Source organism: Leuciscus leuciscus (assembly GCF_965113295.1).
Source record: "Leuciscus leuciscus genome assembly, chromosome: 17".
Classification (NCBI taxonomy): domain Eukaryota; kingdom Metazoa; phylum Chordata; class Actinopteri; order Cypriniformes; family Leuciscidae; genus Leuciscus; species Leuciscus leuciscus.
This window is the reverse complement of record NC_138741.1, coordinates 25,716,168-25,733,400: the sequence shown is the minus strand read 5'-3', so window position 1 is coordinate 25,733,400 and position 17,233 is coordinate 25,716,168. Positions and strand designations below refer to the sequence as shown.

Genomic DNA, 17,233 nt, shown 5'->3' with positions numbered 1-17,233 from the left:
GCAACACTTATTTATTTTTTTATAAACATTTTTTTGCATACAACATTAGTTCAGTCACACAGATAAGGTAACTTTATATTTGTATTTATTTTATTTTATTTTAATTTTATTTATTTTATTGCTCAATTTAGTAGGTCAGCCACACAGATCAGGGCAACACTATGTTTTTTATAATATTTTTTTTTATTGCATGCTACATTAGTACAGTCACACAGGTAAGGTCAACTTTATCTTTTTTTATTATTATTTATTTATGTTTATTTTATTGCACACTTCAGTAATTCAGCCACACTGATCAAGGCAACACTATTTAATTTTATTTATTTTTAATTTATTTTTGTATTGCATGTTAGATTAGTTCAGTCACATATATCAGGTCAACACTATTTTATGTTATTATTTATTTTATTTTATTTATTTTAATTTATTGCACGCTACTTTAGTTCAGTCGCACAGATCAGGTCAACACCATTTACATTTTTTTATTGCACACTACATTAGTTTAACCACACAGATCAGGTGTAAACTATATTATTTTACTTATTTTATCTCTAAATGATTTTGCTTCCCCAAAAGTTTTCTCTTTATTATCTATACTCTCTTAGATCAGGTGTCCCATGGAGCTTGAGCTCTATAAAAATATGTCAGCATTGCTGTAAATGGAGTACAAGTAAATGTTTAACCTTTCGAGCCACTACACAATTTAAATACGGGGTAAAAGCTGTGTCTTTCTGTCCTATTAATTTGGGCCAGACACTTTCACCGGCAGCCACACCTGAGCTTCTCTCTTTCCCCTGCTAAATTTAGCCAGTCTGTTTCTCATTTCTGCGCTCTAGCTGCAGTTCGGAGTCCTGTAATGGTTTAAACATATGGCCCATTGCTGTGCTTTCAGCAATTTGAGACAAGTGCTAGAGTTTCAGTATGGGAAATGTGCCGTGCTAATATTAGATTCCCGCTGAGCGGAGCGACCTTAGATTTGCACGTCGTCCCTCTACGAGAGAGATGAAGAAAAAAAAATAAGGATACTACAAGTCCTTAAGATGATTTTGACTGACACTTCACTATTTCTCATCTTTTTTCAGACCTGCACGGAGTATTGAGAAGGTAAGACGACCTCTTTGATGCACATGTTTGGGACTCCATGTGGATATGTATGTAACCGTAATGGGGCGGCAGGGGGGGTCCACGTTTAAAGAACAGAGGGTAAAAGTCAGTGTTTTCTGTGTGTGTTCATAGTGTGAGGTGTCCAAAGTGCAAAGAAACAGTGTGATCAGCGAAACACTGGGAGGAGAGCAAAACCTGATCACGCAAGTGCTTTCATGCAGCTCAGGTGAGTTTATTTCGCCAATGACAGACCAGATCACATCAAATAGACCATGAACTATAGGCGGGGAAACAACAAACTCATCATCTTGGACTTTATCAATTGCTTTATCAATTTAACATGTTAATTTGTTTTAAAAATCTATATTAAGGGATTTTCCTACCATCTGAGCAGTTACCACAATTTGATGCATTTCTGTGAAAAACAGAATATTCAGCGTGAAATATGGCAGGACTTTTACATAACAGGATTTGTTTGGATGAAAACATGTTAAACTGTGATATTATTGATAAATATTGTTTTTCCTCATTGGATATATCAGCGCAAAGTTATGGAGAAAGTCATAGTATTTTTACTAGTGTTTATGTAAATGAATTTGCAGTGAATTGTGGCAAATAAATCTACTTAACATTTATTAAGAAATTAAATAGGGTAATAGAGTTAATAAAATTGATAAAATAAATATTTGTTATTTAATTAATTTCATATTTTAATGTTATTGGTTAACACATAGTCTACCATATGTTTAATAGATTAGACCTTACAGATTCCTTTCAAGAAACAAATAGATTTTAATCTAAATTAAATACAAATCGAATTAATTACATAAAGCAAATAATTTGTTTCAGAGGTGGAGAAAGTTGCAATATTTTAATACATGTTTGTGAAAATAAATGTTCACTGAATTGTGGCAAATAAAACAACCTAATATTTATTAAGAAAGTAAATAGGGTAAATCAATGAAATTCATTAATTAAATTATGTATTTTCTTTAATTCATTCATTTCATATTTTAATATTAAGTTAACACCCAGTCTACGTGCACTTGCTAGATTAGACTTTACAGATTCCTTTCGAGAAACAAAATGATTTTAATTGAAATGAAATAAAAATTCATTAAATACAATTAAACAACCTTATTTTACACCTAGTTAAAACCTAGTCTACTGTACATTTAGACCTTACCAATTCCTTTCAAGAAGCATTCTTTCATCATCTATGGACAGGACAAACACCATGTCCCCTTCTTCAAGTACACACACACACACACACACACACACACACACACACACACACACTGGAGTTAAAGTTAAAGTTCCCTTCTGTCCCTCCAGATCATGCTCATGAATCATGCCTTATTGATGAGACTCTCTTTCTCACTAGCTCTCGCAGCTGATGTGGTGCTGGGCTATGTTACCTGAACACCGTGTTACTCGCATTGAGTTCCATGACCCGGTTTCACTTTTACACTCCAGGCATGGCAGCACCACACACACATTTTGTCACTCTTGCAGCACCCTCTGCCCGGCCACCTGTTCTGGGGTCTGCTTGGCCAGGTGCGTCTCACCCTACGAGACACACGAGTTAGAGATTGATGGCATTCCCCTGGCCTGCTCATTCATGCAGAATTCCAGTCCGAAAGTTCATCCTAATATCATGCCTCCTGTTGTTAGGCGAAGTTGGCTTGAACTGTGGGTTCTGATTGGCTGATGTGTTTCAATTCATCAGCAAACCTTTCAAAGAATAAATCAACTTTTTGCAAATGGGGCTTTGGTAGGGATGCACAGAGAAAAAAATTTGTGGCCATGTTATATGCTAATTATGTTCATGTTATGGCCAGTAACTGATACAAAAGCCAATATTATACATCTGTGGTATTTTGTCTGTTAAAAAATAAAATAAAACACATTAAAACCTTAATCCACAGTATACATGCTACAGGTTAATTTGGTTATGGAATGAAAATATCAATTTTAAATATGTGATTTCCAGTCTGGAAAAGTCTAAAATATTTAAAAATAAAAAAATATTTTATTTTATTTTAAATATTTGAGACTTTTCCAGCCTGGAAATCACATATTTAAAATTGATATTTTCATTTATTTAATATTTTTAATTTTATAAATGTAATTAAATATACATTTATTGAAAGTACATTTATTAATATTAATAAAAATATGAAATATGATTTTTAGCGACTTTTCAGACCCCTTTAGCAAAAAAAAATGCAAAAAAGCGACTAGCGACAAATCTAGCGACTTTTTGGACAAACCTCAGTAACCTTCAAATGTTGCCAATACTGTCCTGCGAGCGCGAGGTCTTGCTTTCTCTCCACCGTCACTCTCTCTCGCTGCGTCTACCTTGTTCAGTGAATGGCTGAGAGGAGCAGCAGCACGTTCATCTGTTGAGCGCACGGCTGCTGACAGACGTGAATGATAAGTGAATATCACTTATATTTTGTTTTATATTTAAAGAATTTAGTTTGACCATTTTAATTTCCTTTCTTTTCTTGTGCTTAATACTTGTAATACTCACTATCACAGAGCTTTAGTTCACGAACTCTCTCAATTCAGATAATTTTCCACATAGGCCTATAAAAAAAGTTTCAAATTTCAAAATTCACTATATCGTAGCTACTCGTTCTTGTCAGACAAAAAAAAAAGATAGGAAATGAGAACAGCTTTATTTGACATTCGGCTATATTATATTATATTATATTATATTATATTATATTATATTATATTATATTATATTAAATACAGTATGTGAGCATTCATTTAGAGAGAAAACACATTAGGCAGGCAGAACGCAAGTACGAAGCGATTATTATTCATGAATATGCTAATTGACGTATGACGTCATCTAGCGACTTTTATGGAAGGCGTTTGCTACTTTCCTGTGAAAATAGTTGGCAACACAGCTTCAGGGGTTCCCAATTCCAGTCCTCGTGCCTTAGCTCTCCAGAGAGATGCACAGTTTGTATGTCTCTCTTATCTGATACACCTGATTCAGATCATCAGCTTGTTAAAAGAGAGCTCCATGAACTCAGGTGCGTCCCGATTGACAGAGTCCCTATGCGGTGTTCACTGCTCTCTACTCCCTGAGCATGGGATATCAGTTGAAGTTTTCTTCACTTAACAGAATGCGTTCATTTGCAACACCCTGCAATGTCAAACACAGACGAAACTCAAGTCGTGCATATTAGAGTTTAAGGTTTGATGCCAAAATTGTATCATACTTTAATTTAATATGCATGTGTATAAAATCCATCTAAAACTATATAAATATTTATTTTATTTATATACATACTAAATGATAAATGTATGTTGCGATGTTTAATATGAAAATAAACGTAATTTGGCTTTATCTTATTTAACCCGTAATAATGACAGTTGACTTGTAACTGTCACGTCTCATGCACTTTAGACCTGCGAACAGCCGCTTACAAACACACTGATTCAGATTGCAATCTCTCTTAAGATGATAACATACCCTTTTAAGTCCACTTTGCAGTGCACATATGGCCGAATGGAACCCACCCCTCAACTGAGCGCGTCAGATGAGAGAGACATACAAAATGTCCAGAGCGGGGAGGTGCGAGGACTGGAATTGTGAACCCTGAACTACTTCCCCTACTTTAAACTATTAACCTCAAGCATAGAATTTGAAGGGGAAAGGAAATATATGTCTAGTGGGACACTTGAGTGCATCTGTTTCACATAAAAAGTGCTAATTAATAGAATTGGACGTCTTGGACAGCAATACTTCACTGACATTCTGGAAAATGAGTCCTAGGGCCAGATTTACTAAACAGGGCAAATTAGCATGAGAGTGCAATCACAAAACGGCGCCGATGGGAGTGGAAAGTTCTGCGCGTGATCTACTGACGACGCACAAATTAAAGAACATAATTTCCATAATGACCAACTACCGCTACCAGTTAGCATCTTGTTTAGGACATGCTTTTTTGGGGGCGGTAAATTATGGCACAAATACCAGTAAATTGACGAGCGCAAACCTTAATAAATCGCCTTGCATGATTCGTTTAAATTCTCTTCTCCCATACATTTTGCATCTGAAAGGGACTACAAATGAATATGCAATAAGGTAATCTGCAAAAAATAACTGTCCACGCCTTTTCAGCGCTCATTTTTCACTGCGTGTCTTTAGTAAATCCTGACAGGTGTTTTTTAACACAGCTGATACTCGTAAATCCGGTCCCTAAACTGTAGGAAGACAGCAGGGAGAGTGTAGTTTTGTAGAAAATGAGCGATAGACTGTATCAGGCCCAGCACTGGTTGTCATGTGTCTTTCTCTGAGCTCTGACTGCAGCGAGCTGTCTCTACTTAGATCCTGTCTCTGAGCAGCACAGCGCCTGGCGTGTTTACGACCACGAGAACAGTCAACGGTGGAGTCCTGCATTATTGATCTGCAGGGCTTCAGGCAATAGGGCCTTGATGCATCGATAGGGATTGATCGTCTTCCATTGATCTGTTCTGTTGTACACAAGGGCCTGATGGTCAAATGACCATGTGGCCGTTCAACTCAAGGAGATCAGACACAGTGCGGGCAGGTGGGGGTGAGGGACATCTGGGATGTTCAGTTCCGAATAGCATGCCACCATAATAATCATGCTAGTTTATTTTCCAGCATTTATCAGGGTTGGGCAAAATTCAAAATGTAAGAATTGGCACCCTTTTAAAGCAGCACTCAGTAGCTTCGGGATTTCTTCGCTGTATTCTCGCTTTTTGCTCGCAGGTTTCTCTCTAGAGCTCCCCCCACAGCTTCGGAATAGATATTTGACAACACTGTTGTAAAAACTCGTTGGTGATTCTCAGACACCAGAGGCTATAGATCAACGACATCAAAGCAGACGGGACATTCTTTAAAACGTCTTCTTCATTCGGGTTCGGACAGCGTGAGGGAGCGCAATAATGACAGCATTTTAGCAGATTTCTTTTGGCCGTAAAGCAGTTGTTTACATCGCGAGACCTGATATCACGCGAGACTTCCTGACGCGCCGGCCGGCGGCCCGCCGGCTCAAAGTTGCAAGTGCGTATTTTCCGCTCACGGGCACCAGGGGGGTGCGAAACGACCACCATTCAACCCGAAATAAGTAATATAACCATTCCAATGACTCCAAAGCTGTTCAGTTAAGGTAAAAAAAGTTACTTAGTTCACCTTTAATTCACAAGTTTTGAAAATTCACCATTTCATGGAAGCAAGAAAGTCATACGTGTTTGGAACAACATGAGGGAGAGCAAACTTAAAATAAATATATGGGTGAACTGTTCCTTTTGGACATTTGTATACAAACTGGTAATTTATTTAAATTAGATGGAAAGATATATATATATATATATATATAGATAGATAGATAGATAGATAGATAGATAGATTTGTGTAGATATAGATATAGATATATATAGATATAGATAGAAATGTGTAGATATAGATAGATATATATGTGTAGATAGACATACAGTAGATAGATATGTATAGAAAGATAGATATAGATAGATAGATATGTGTGGATTGATGGATAGATAGATATTATTAATTAATAGATATAGTAGTTATTACATATTGTTTTAATAATTGTAAAATATAAAAAATATATACATTATATTATTATATTATAAAATTACATAAAACAAAATATTACAAAGTAAAAAATCGACATTAAAAACTAGATAAAATAGTATTAACAATACATTAAAAATAATAAATAATGATATTTATTTAAGAAATTATAACTGGACTCCACTTGCATAATTAAACAGTTGTGTTAAACAGATATCATGATATGGGGGGGGGGGGGGGGGTGGTGGTGGCGCAATGGATAAGACACATGCCTTTGGTGTGAGAGACCCGGGTTCGAATCCACTGTGAGACACCAATGTGTCCCTGAGCAAGACACTTAACCCCTAGTTGCTCCAGAGGCGTGCGACCTCTGACATATATAGCAATTGTAAGTCGCTTTGGATAAAAGCGTCAGCTAAATGAATAAAAATGTAAAATGATATTGATGAAATGTTGAGTGTGAAATATTTGATGTATGTTATTTTAACAAAAAGCAGACAATATGCTGTACATACTGTGCCTTTTTCAGTATGATGGTATTCCATTCTGAACCTTTTAGTCCCAAGGAAGTTTCATTGGTGTTATATGACCCATCTTCTCTCTCTCCATCTAAAACAGGGAAGGCTATGGAGGATCAGAGTACATATGAGGCACAACAGGAAGTCATCCATCCTGAAGACTGTAGCAGCACTGCCCCACAATCCCACCAGAGCCAACATCAGCATGACCCCTCCCCCTCCTCGGACACACGCTCTTCCTCCTCCTCAGCCGGGACGCACGGCTCCTCCTCTCCAGCCTGTGAGGATTCAGGAGCAGAAGAAGAGAGCATAAGTGTGGCAGCTTCCCACAGGGATGCCTCACCAGAGCCCGAGTCTCCAATGGACGCTGCTCAACCAGGCAACGTGGAGCTTCAGACGGACACGATCGGCCCCGGGGCGGTGATGGAGGGGACGGGGGACACCGTGGATACGGGGCAAGATGTGCCACACGCAGGGGAGGTAGAAGAGGCTCTAAAGCCGGAGGAAGGAGGTGAAGATCATGAACCTCAGGAGCAGGATATTCCTGAAAATACACCAGAGTTGGAGCTAGAGGAGAGTGGGAATGGGGTGGAGTTGTTGGATATTATTAATGTGTCTATGCTGGATGACATGGCCAAGCGCATACAGGTGGAAGAGGTGAGTAACACAGATTTTTCAGTCAATTTAGTTCAAATTCAAATGACTAAGAGTCTTATTTGTTATTTAGTGCGTGGCATGGCTTTGTTTTGAGAATTAAGATGATTTCTATTCAGATTCATTTTAAAAGTCCTTCTAATTTTGCCCTTGAGCACTTTTACTGACTCTTAGATTGGAAATGTTTAATATTCTGCAAATATTATGAACAGTATGCACATTTAGCAGAGATTTAAAGGTTAAGCATGCCCATCACCAAATGCAAAAATCAACCTACTAATGGTTTGCTTGTTTACAATTCTCTGCATAGTAAGTTGGGAAAAGAGAAAGTATATTAATTTTGGAAAAATTCCACACATCACCTTTTAAAATGGTTTGTGAAACTTCATTTCCTTTAAGATTTAGAAGCTGCTAGCATCATTATGCTATAGCATCCAATGATGTCAGAGTGATGTCATCATCTTACATAGCATACCCTCATCACCTCTATAACTGCATGGTAGCCATTAACTCAAAGGAATATTCCAGGTTCAGTACAAGTTAAACAATACTGTGATTTTGTTTTCTGAGACAGATTGACTTAGACAGAATTTTTCAACCCCGGTAAATTGTGCATGATGGGAATAGTAAGGGAATCCTGTTTATATCGATTTCCACCTATAACAGTAGTCCCAATGCTAAAAGGACGATTTTGCAGCCAATAATATATCAACAATAACTTATTTTTGCACTAAAGTATTAAAATAAGTCTCTCTTTTAAACCCTCAAACTGAGGGAGTCATGTGCCATTATTATAATAATATAATAAAATATATTAAGTAATAACATTGTATGATTTTATTAAACATTAAAGAATCACAATAATAATAGATTAATATAAATAAATAAAAATCACATTTATGTCTGATACTTTTATTATTTTTTATTATTGACTGTCAATCGACAGCATGTCACAGTAGAGCTTAAAGGGGTAGTTCATTAAAATATAAAAATTCTGTCATCATTTACTCACCCTCAAGTTGTTCCAAATCTGTATGAGTTTCTTCCTTCTGTTGAACACAAACTAATATATTTAAAGAATGTTGGTAAACACACAGTTGATGGACCCCATTGACTTCTTTTTTCCCTACTATGGAAGTCAATGGATACCGTCAACTGTGTGTTTACCAACATTCTTTAAATATATTAGTTTGTGTTCAACAGAAGGAAGAAACTCATACAGATTTGGAACAACTTGAGGGTGATTAAGTAATGACAAAATGTTCATTTTTGGGTGAACTACCCCTTTAAGGACTCATCTGTGTTTGTGATGATTGTATGTCCCTTGGTGTACGTGTTTTTTTAAAGCTCAGCGTGTTGTGTGTGATCTCAGCTCCCTGGCTTGGTAATTACTGTGGTGAGAAGGCGTCTGATAAGAACATGCATAATAGATATGGGAATCTTAACAGTGATTGCGAGAGCTGGATGACCTGAAGGGTGACCTTTCCCCTGAATGCCAGAGCTGAATAATTGTAACAGGCAGCCGTGTGTGATGTCATAATGACACTTCCACCCTCAATGAGACAATCAACAATAGAATCTGGACCAGTGATCTCTGCCAGCACAATACAGGCTTTCATGAACATGTGTCTTAATGCTTTTGTGCTGTGTTCCCAAACATGTCATGCGCAGTTTCTTTTGGGGGGCGAATCTTGATTTCAGGCTCTCAAAAATACAGTAAAAACAGTAATATTGTGAAATACCATTACAATTTAAAAGAACTGTTTTCTATTTCAAGATATTTTCTTATTCCTATGATAGCAAAGCTGAATTTTCAGCATCATTACTCCGTGTCACATGATCCTTCAGAAATCAGTCTAATAGGATGATTTGCTGCTCAAGAAACATTTCTTATTATTGTCAATGTTGAAAACAGTTGTGCTGCTTGATATTTTGGGGGAGACCATCATGATACTTTTTTCAGCGTTTTTTGATGAAGCTCAAAAGAACACTGACCCCATACGTTTGAAAGCTAAGAGTATGTGATGCACAGTCTCAAATTAAATAAATTGGTTTGGACCCTGACTATTTTCATTTTATTTGAGAGCAGTTTTTGTGAACCATTATCTATTTAAAGGGCCAAAAATGATCTGTTAAAGGTGGGGATGCACTGATATGAACATTTCGGCCAGTAGCGATAACCGATAATTCTTTATATTTGAAAGCCGATAAACGATATATTGGTCGATAAATGTAAATCCAAATTTTTATATAATTTTAACCTGATTACAAAAAAGTCTCATCATTAAAGGGATACTTCACCTCTGGAAAGATGAATGTGTATTTAAAATAGGTCATTTATGTTGAAGAAATGTGAAGACATTTTTGAATTTGGAGCTTTCTAGACTGAGAAAAGCCAGAAAATGTATTTTTGGCTTATGTGGATGAAAGACAACAACTCCCAGAATGCACTTGCTTCGCTGCCCTAGGAGGCCACCCCCAAGCCACCTTTAAAAGTGTTCCAAGCACACAATTATAATGATTTATGTAGCTGACAGACTTGCGCTGCACATGTTGCACTGAACTGTATTCCAATCATATTTCAATCAATTGAAAACCGTCATGGCGAACAGTGCGTCTGAAGTGTCTCAGCTGAAGGAAATAATCCATTATTTATCGGCTTTAATATATCATCCAAATTTTCCAATACGTCTGATAATGATAACATTAAAAATGAACATATATCGGCCGATACCCTAGTGCATGGATACCGTGCATCCCTAGTTAAAAGAATACCCCCCCCCCCCCCCCCCCCCACACACACACACACAAAAAATAATCCACCATAATTTACTCACCCTCATGTCATTCAAAATCTGCATGACTTTCTTCTGCGAAACACAGAAGAATTTTTTAAGAATGTTAGGCCCCTATTGACTCCTTATATTGTGACCTTCAGCCTCCACCGTCAATTTTCAAGTTTTTCGGGCTAGTTAAAATGGTTTGACTTTTGAACATGTCTGTCCCTTTTCTTGGAAAGGTTGAAATTATACTGAGAAAACATGGTGTGAGTGTGAGTGCAAACCCAGTTGTGCTCAGTAGGACCAAATTTTGATCCTTTTTAACCAGACAGAACTTACTGACCTGGAAAACTAAATCAAAACGTGTTTGTATTATAACGTGCAATATTCAAATAAAACATTATTTATTGGTGTATTTGTAGTAGACTTGATGTCCTGGATACACACTGCACCGACAGAGTGGGATAAGCCGTTTTCTCCCTAGCACAATTAGGATCTGTTAAGAAATTCATCATGCATGTTGTATTGCAGAATCACATTCATTAGGTAGCACCATCCAAAACAACTAACAGACACTATCATTCACAAGTTTGGGCTGAGAGATGGTTTTGAAAGAAGTCTCTTATGCTCACCAAGGCTGCATTTATTTGACCTGAATTTAAATACAATAAAAACAGTAGGCTAATATTGTGAAATATCATTATTACAATCTCAAAATATTTTTTTTAATGCATCATGAAATGTAATTTATTCCTGTGATGTAAAGCTGAATTTTCAGCATCGTTACTCCAGTCTTCAGTGTCACATGATCCTTCAGAAATCATTCGTTGAAATCAGTTGTGCTGCTTAATATTTTTCTGCAAAACAACATTATATAATTTTTCAGGATTCTTTAATGAATAGAAAGTGAAAAGAACAACACTTACTCGAAATTACACTTGCACTGATTACTGTCCCTTTTGATCAATTTAATGCATCCTTCCCGAATAAAATAATGAGTTAAAAACAACTTACTGCCTCCACTATCAGTGTCAGTATCTACAGAGCAGGATGACCTATGAATGCTCATATAAATGAGATGTGATGTAACCAAAATGGCTAAAATTGAGCAAACGCTTCGTTTTTACACTATTTCATAGATTTTTTTATTTTCTTTGAAAACCATGCATATGTTCTGTTCACTATCCATCAATGCCAGTAATCTCAAAATGCCAAATATTAGCAGATCAATCAGCCTCACCGATATCAGTCTACCATTAGTTAATCAGATCATTTGGGGGATCAGTCTGTCGACGGAATAAATTAGAAATCTGTTTGTTCCATTTTTAATTTCAAGTATATCTGTTTAATCATTCATTAATGACACAGCATCCTGGAAGTGGATTTATTCTGAAGGTCTGCTGCTGAGTCGATGTTAGTTAGATGTGTACAGAATGTCTTCCAGGTCTGGTCAGTGATGGAGTGATATGTGGCTAATAATGCTGAATGACCAGAGAGAGAGAGAGCAAACATTACATTACCTGACTGATTTATGTCCACACTCATCAAACGTGATGTTTTTCTGTATAAGAGGGCCATCCGAGTACATCTGAGGAGCCGAAACTGATTTTTTCATTTGCGATGATAAGCATGTGTTATTTTTGTCCTGTTATGTTGATCGCTCACTGTTAATGCACTTGATTGGCTCAGAATGTGTGTTTTGAAGTCTAATTACTCTAATGGTTAATTCATCTGTTTTTTTGTTTTGTTTGTTTGTTTGTCCTATTAATTTGTCACGCTGCTCATGTGCTTTTCTACTTCATAAAAATAAGTTGTTTTATGAAAGCCTAAAAACAAAAGCAGGTTTTATGCAGTAGTGAAGTGGACTGGTTTGCTGTTTGGCTTTTTTTAGGATCACATGGGCGCTTGTATTCCTCAAATAACATTAGGTATCAATTAGCCTTCTTCAGCAACGTCTACTTCATGTTATATAATCACTGTATGAAGGCTTTTAATAAAACCGAAAGTTTTTCCCTTTGGCTTTTGTCTCAATTGACAAATGAAATGGCTGTTGTGGAGCAAAAATAGAGAACTATAATTGCAGTGCTTGAAAGATTTGTTTTCATTGAGACAGATCTTGCCAAATATGGAGCTCTCTGGGTGAAATGAGTTGACACCAAGGGTTTTTAGTGAAAAACAATCCTGAGTTACTGTTAAAATGAGTCTTAATTCAATAAGAGCACAAACGAATGGTATCGGTGTAGTTATTCCTCTCAATTAAAATTAACTTTAATGCTTTTTTCCCCTTTATTACTTACTTTAGTCAAGTGCATTAATGCTGTTATATCTTTTATTTTTATATTTGCAGTTTTTTATTTGGTTTAAGGTTTAGTCAATTTGTTATGCTTTTATCAGTGGTGTATATATATATTACAGATATATACATATATACATGTGTGTATATATATATATATATATATATATGTATATATGTATGTTTAGCTTTCATTTAATTGCAGTTTTAACAATTTTTTTTTACTTAAACTTTTATTTCAGTTACTTGCCAAGGCAACATTTCTTATTCTTTATTTCAATTAAACAAAAACCTTTTTTGGAAGTTTTAGTTTTAGGTAATAACTGCTATGCAGCCACACACATACACACACGCACTCATGTCATCATTAATATTCAGATTTATTCATGGTATTCATGATATTCTCATTGGTCTTTATTAGTTTGACCTCTCCGTGACCTTTTCCATTCCTCAGTGGCTTGTGATGTAACATAACTGACTCCTCTTTCCTGACCATCTCCGATACTTTCATTCTCATGTACATCATTTATGAGGTGGGGTAAAGGTAAACCTAATTCAGATGAAGTGCTGAGGAAATGGATTTCAGCTCCTTGATGCATATTAAAGGAAATGTATTATTAAACATATTTGCTTGAGATAATGCAGATTTATTATGAGCTATTTTGTGTAGGCTACATAGTCTTGTTATAGACGTGTTAAATAATTTTTTTTACTAGATGCTGCCTGGATGGGGTGAAAAATACAATATATTTAAAGCATGCTGCATTTAACATTTTATATATATATATATATATATATATATATATATATAAAAATTCTTCACAATTAGCAAAAAAAAAATAAAAATAATAATAATACCAAATTTACCTAAATAAATTCTCTTTTATATAAATTATTATTTACATTAAAATAAAAATGTAATCCTGACTATAAATATAAATGTTCTAGTCTTGCATGTAGATTTAGTATTTATATTTATTTGAGTATTTATATAAAATTTAGGGAACAATGAATGTATATGAATTCCAAAACATTTTGTAAAGTGCTTATTGTATTTTATGTAAATCCCAAAAAATATTTCTTGTTAAATCTGACAAAATTAGATAACATTATATTATCTAACATAATATTTTACATTCTACACCTCATATTCAGGCAGTCAAAGACCAAAACCAGCTTGTTTCTTTTACACAAAAAGGCAATAAATTCCATTTTTGTATCTAAATCTTACATGTTACAGTGTTCCATTGTTTGTAACGCTTTATTTGATATACTTTAAGCCCTCAGCTCTTAGTGACATCTAGTGGGTAAAGTATGTTAGTGCACAGCTTTACCTCATTTTCGTGAGAAATTAAATTAGATCCTCGTTCCAAGCCTTTGAGCACAGCAATCTTTCTCAATAACCTGTCGTCTGTGTTTCAGATCACTCCAGCTGCTGGTCTTGTGTCGATCTTAAAGAGAAGAGTGTCTCTGGAAGGAGCCAACAGCTCTCCCCCTGCTGCCTCTAAACCCGTCCCCAAAAGGAAGGTCCGTTTCCGAGAACCCGACGAAGGCCTGGACCACGGTGAGAACCAGTATTGTTTTCTGAAATCTCATTTTTGCAGTATTCACATTGATCAGGTTCTGATTCTCTATTGATTTGCTCATACCTGATATGCAGATGAGGTGGGCGGGGACTCTTGGCTCCTCCTCCTCTTGTTGTGCTTGGCTACCGTGGTGATCAGTGTGGGCGGGACTGCGCTCTACTGCACTTTCGGAGACGCCCAATCCAGTGTGTGCACGGACTTTTCCCATAACATGGACTTCTACATCGGACGGGTGCAGAGGGGAATGGACGAGCTCAAACACTGGCTGTCCCCGAGCTCATAGCAGGACGAGGAGTCATTTTCTGCCTCCGTTTCTTCTTCTCGGTAGCCTCCGTGATCTTCGATGCTGAGAAATCCTCATAAATAGGCCTTTGCTGGGTCACACTGACGCAGGAGCCCGTCTGTGAGGTCCTAAAGGGGACGTCCGGCCCCTGGAAGACACCGGAAAACACTTTTTGGCCAGTTTTCGACTCAAGTAGCCCACTGTTTACTGCCATCAACTGAACCTCATATGAAGAGACTTCGTTTTTTAAAGTCTTAAATCTCAAATCTTAATATTTGGTTGTCTTATATTCGTTCAGAAAGTTGAATGACCACCGTTGTACTGAAGATATAATAATGGACATATCCATCTGTAGCCTGGACGTAGCATTCTCCTGTGGTGGGCTTGGATGGTTTTGTTTATAAAAATGTTAATAGGGACAGGAAAGCAATACATGTATATTGAGGAATTATAGATGCTGTATATAGATACAGACAAATCCCAGTGACTATAGTTTCCCATTCATTATTATTGGAAAGCAAAGAGAATTGTCTGGTAGATTTGGCAATAATTTGATAATTATTAACACAACATTGATATTAATTATTTAATATATATTTATATATAATAATTAATAACCGATATAGATCTTCTTTAATTCAGTCTTATACTTGAAACTAGCAGTGTCAAACACAAACCCTCAGACTGAATTTACTTTGCATTTATTTTTATATTATTACTAAATTGCTTGAATTCACACTTCTTTTATTCAGTTAGATGGCAGATCATTTTTTATCTTCTTCATTTGTAATACAAGAGTCCACACTAGAGCTGCACGATTCTGGATAAACTGGAAATCACCATTTTTTTGTTTAAAATAGAGATTATTCTCCTACGATTCTGAAAATACAACTAAAGGTTCTGACAAAAAGTCAGTTGATGTTATCTATTTAAATATATTTTATAATTATATATTTTTAAATCAGCTTGAATGAATGATTCACTCAAAGACTTCACTGATTTCATTACAGAATGGATCAGCATTTTTTAACAAATCTCTTGAATGAATGATTCATTCAGGCGAAGCTTCTTGAACAAGAAAGATTTCGGGGCGGGGCTTGATTTTGTTCACTGGGAATTGATTTGACCGTTGGATCATTGTGGTTTGCTATTGGTTAATCTCATGTGAGTGACAGGTTGCCCCGCCCTCTGGTCAGTAAACGCATCACCAGAGAAGAGAAGAGATGTCACTGAAAGAGGGAGGGGAAGTTATTTTGATTAAAGATTATGAGGGCACATGACGTTAAAAAAATAATGTGCACTGATAAATCATTTATAATAAATACTGCAAAATTCCATAAAACAACAAACAAGAATTGTCATTTTGATTTGATGGTGACTTTAAAAATAGCCAAATCTATTAAATATTTCATTTTCCCCATAGAATTGATAACTATGGTAACTAGGATTTGTTTTCCCCTAAACTAGGCCTCCAGTACATGACTGTATTTACCAATAGAAAGTTTTTAAGATGAAATCGGTACTAGAACAAGAATGTCATAAGATTTTAATATCATTTGCTCAGGCATGTCTATTGTTAATTATCTTAACAGTTATTGTAATCATGGTATTCAAATACTTAGTTTTTGTTAATTCATGTTTCTTCTTATTTGGTTATTGTCATAAGTGCATCTTGTGTTTATTCTACCGAATCTGTGTCTTGAACATTTTCCTTTTGAGGCACAGTCTTACTACGGTAATGTCTGCAGTTAATGAAGTAAAAGTAACGTGTAGTTTGCTGTGCTCTGCTCAAGTGCTTGAAAGTACTTGGCGGGAACTGTAAAACTTAATTTTGTGTTGTCTGTTTTTCTTTTTTTATTTGTGTGTTGTCTGGCTGGTTCAGATGGCCATTGAATGTCTTTATTGTGTGAGTTTTCAGTATTTATTTAAAGCAAAACAAAGTCTTTTAGAATCACACGTTCTGCTGCATGCACTCTCTTATACTGTCTGTACAGAGACCATTGGAAACTATATTTAATATAAACTCTTCATTTTGATTTTGTGTATATATCATGTGACGATTGCTGTATTTCCTAATTGTATGGTTCAAATCTGTTTAGTTATTGTCTTGGGAGAACATTTTAAAGGAAAATGCAATGAGATGTCTTCGACCAAAAATACATGGTGAATAAATCTTATTGTTGGGACTGATGCGTCTTTGTATTATTTGAATGAAGTTTAAAAGTTTTTAAAGTCGTATTATGCATTAATCATTAAAATCAAGATGCAATTAAAAGGAACATTCCTTAATACACATTCCTGGTCTTTATTGTGCACGATTCATGAGTGCACATTATTCCAAAGTAAAAAAATAATCATAATATTTTATCGAAATATAATAACTTGCTCCATTTCTGAAATGACTTTGTTTTTCAGCTTACATCATCAAGCT

At 35.8% G+C, this 17,233-nt stretch overlaps 1 protein-coding gene and 1 long non-coding RNA gene across 2 annotated transcripts in view; one reads left to right on the top strand and one right to left on the bottom strand.

Annotated features, from left to right (window-relative positions):
• cnsta (consortin, connexin sorting protein a) overlaps positions 1-16,988 on the top strand; it is a 28,564-nt gene extending 11,576 nt beyond the window's left edge. The window contains exons 7-11 of the mRNA XM_082142337.1: positions 1,083-1,104; positions 1,237-1,330; positions 7,307-7,863; positions 14,356-14,497; positions 14,594-16,988. Coding sequence (XP_081998463.1) covers positions 1,083-1,104; positions 1,237-1,330; positions 7,307-7,863; positions 14,356-14,497; positions 14,594-14,802 — 1,024 coding nt within the window. The 3' untranslated portion in view covers positions 14,803-16,988. The remainder of the gene's footprint in view (positions 1-1,082; positions 1,105-1,236; positions 1,331-7,306; positions 7,864-14,355; positions 14,498-14,593) is intronic.
• LOC309478721 lies at positions 3,334-6,453 on the bottom strand. The gene is made up of 2 exons (XR_014199076.1): positions 4,598-6,453; positions 3,334-4,267 (listed from the first exon to the last, which is right to left on the bottom strand). It is a non-coding gene; the product is annotated as an uncharacterized lncRNA (long non-coding RNA).
• Positions 16,989-17,233: the final 245 nt, after the last annotated feature.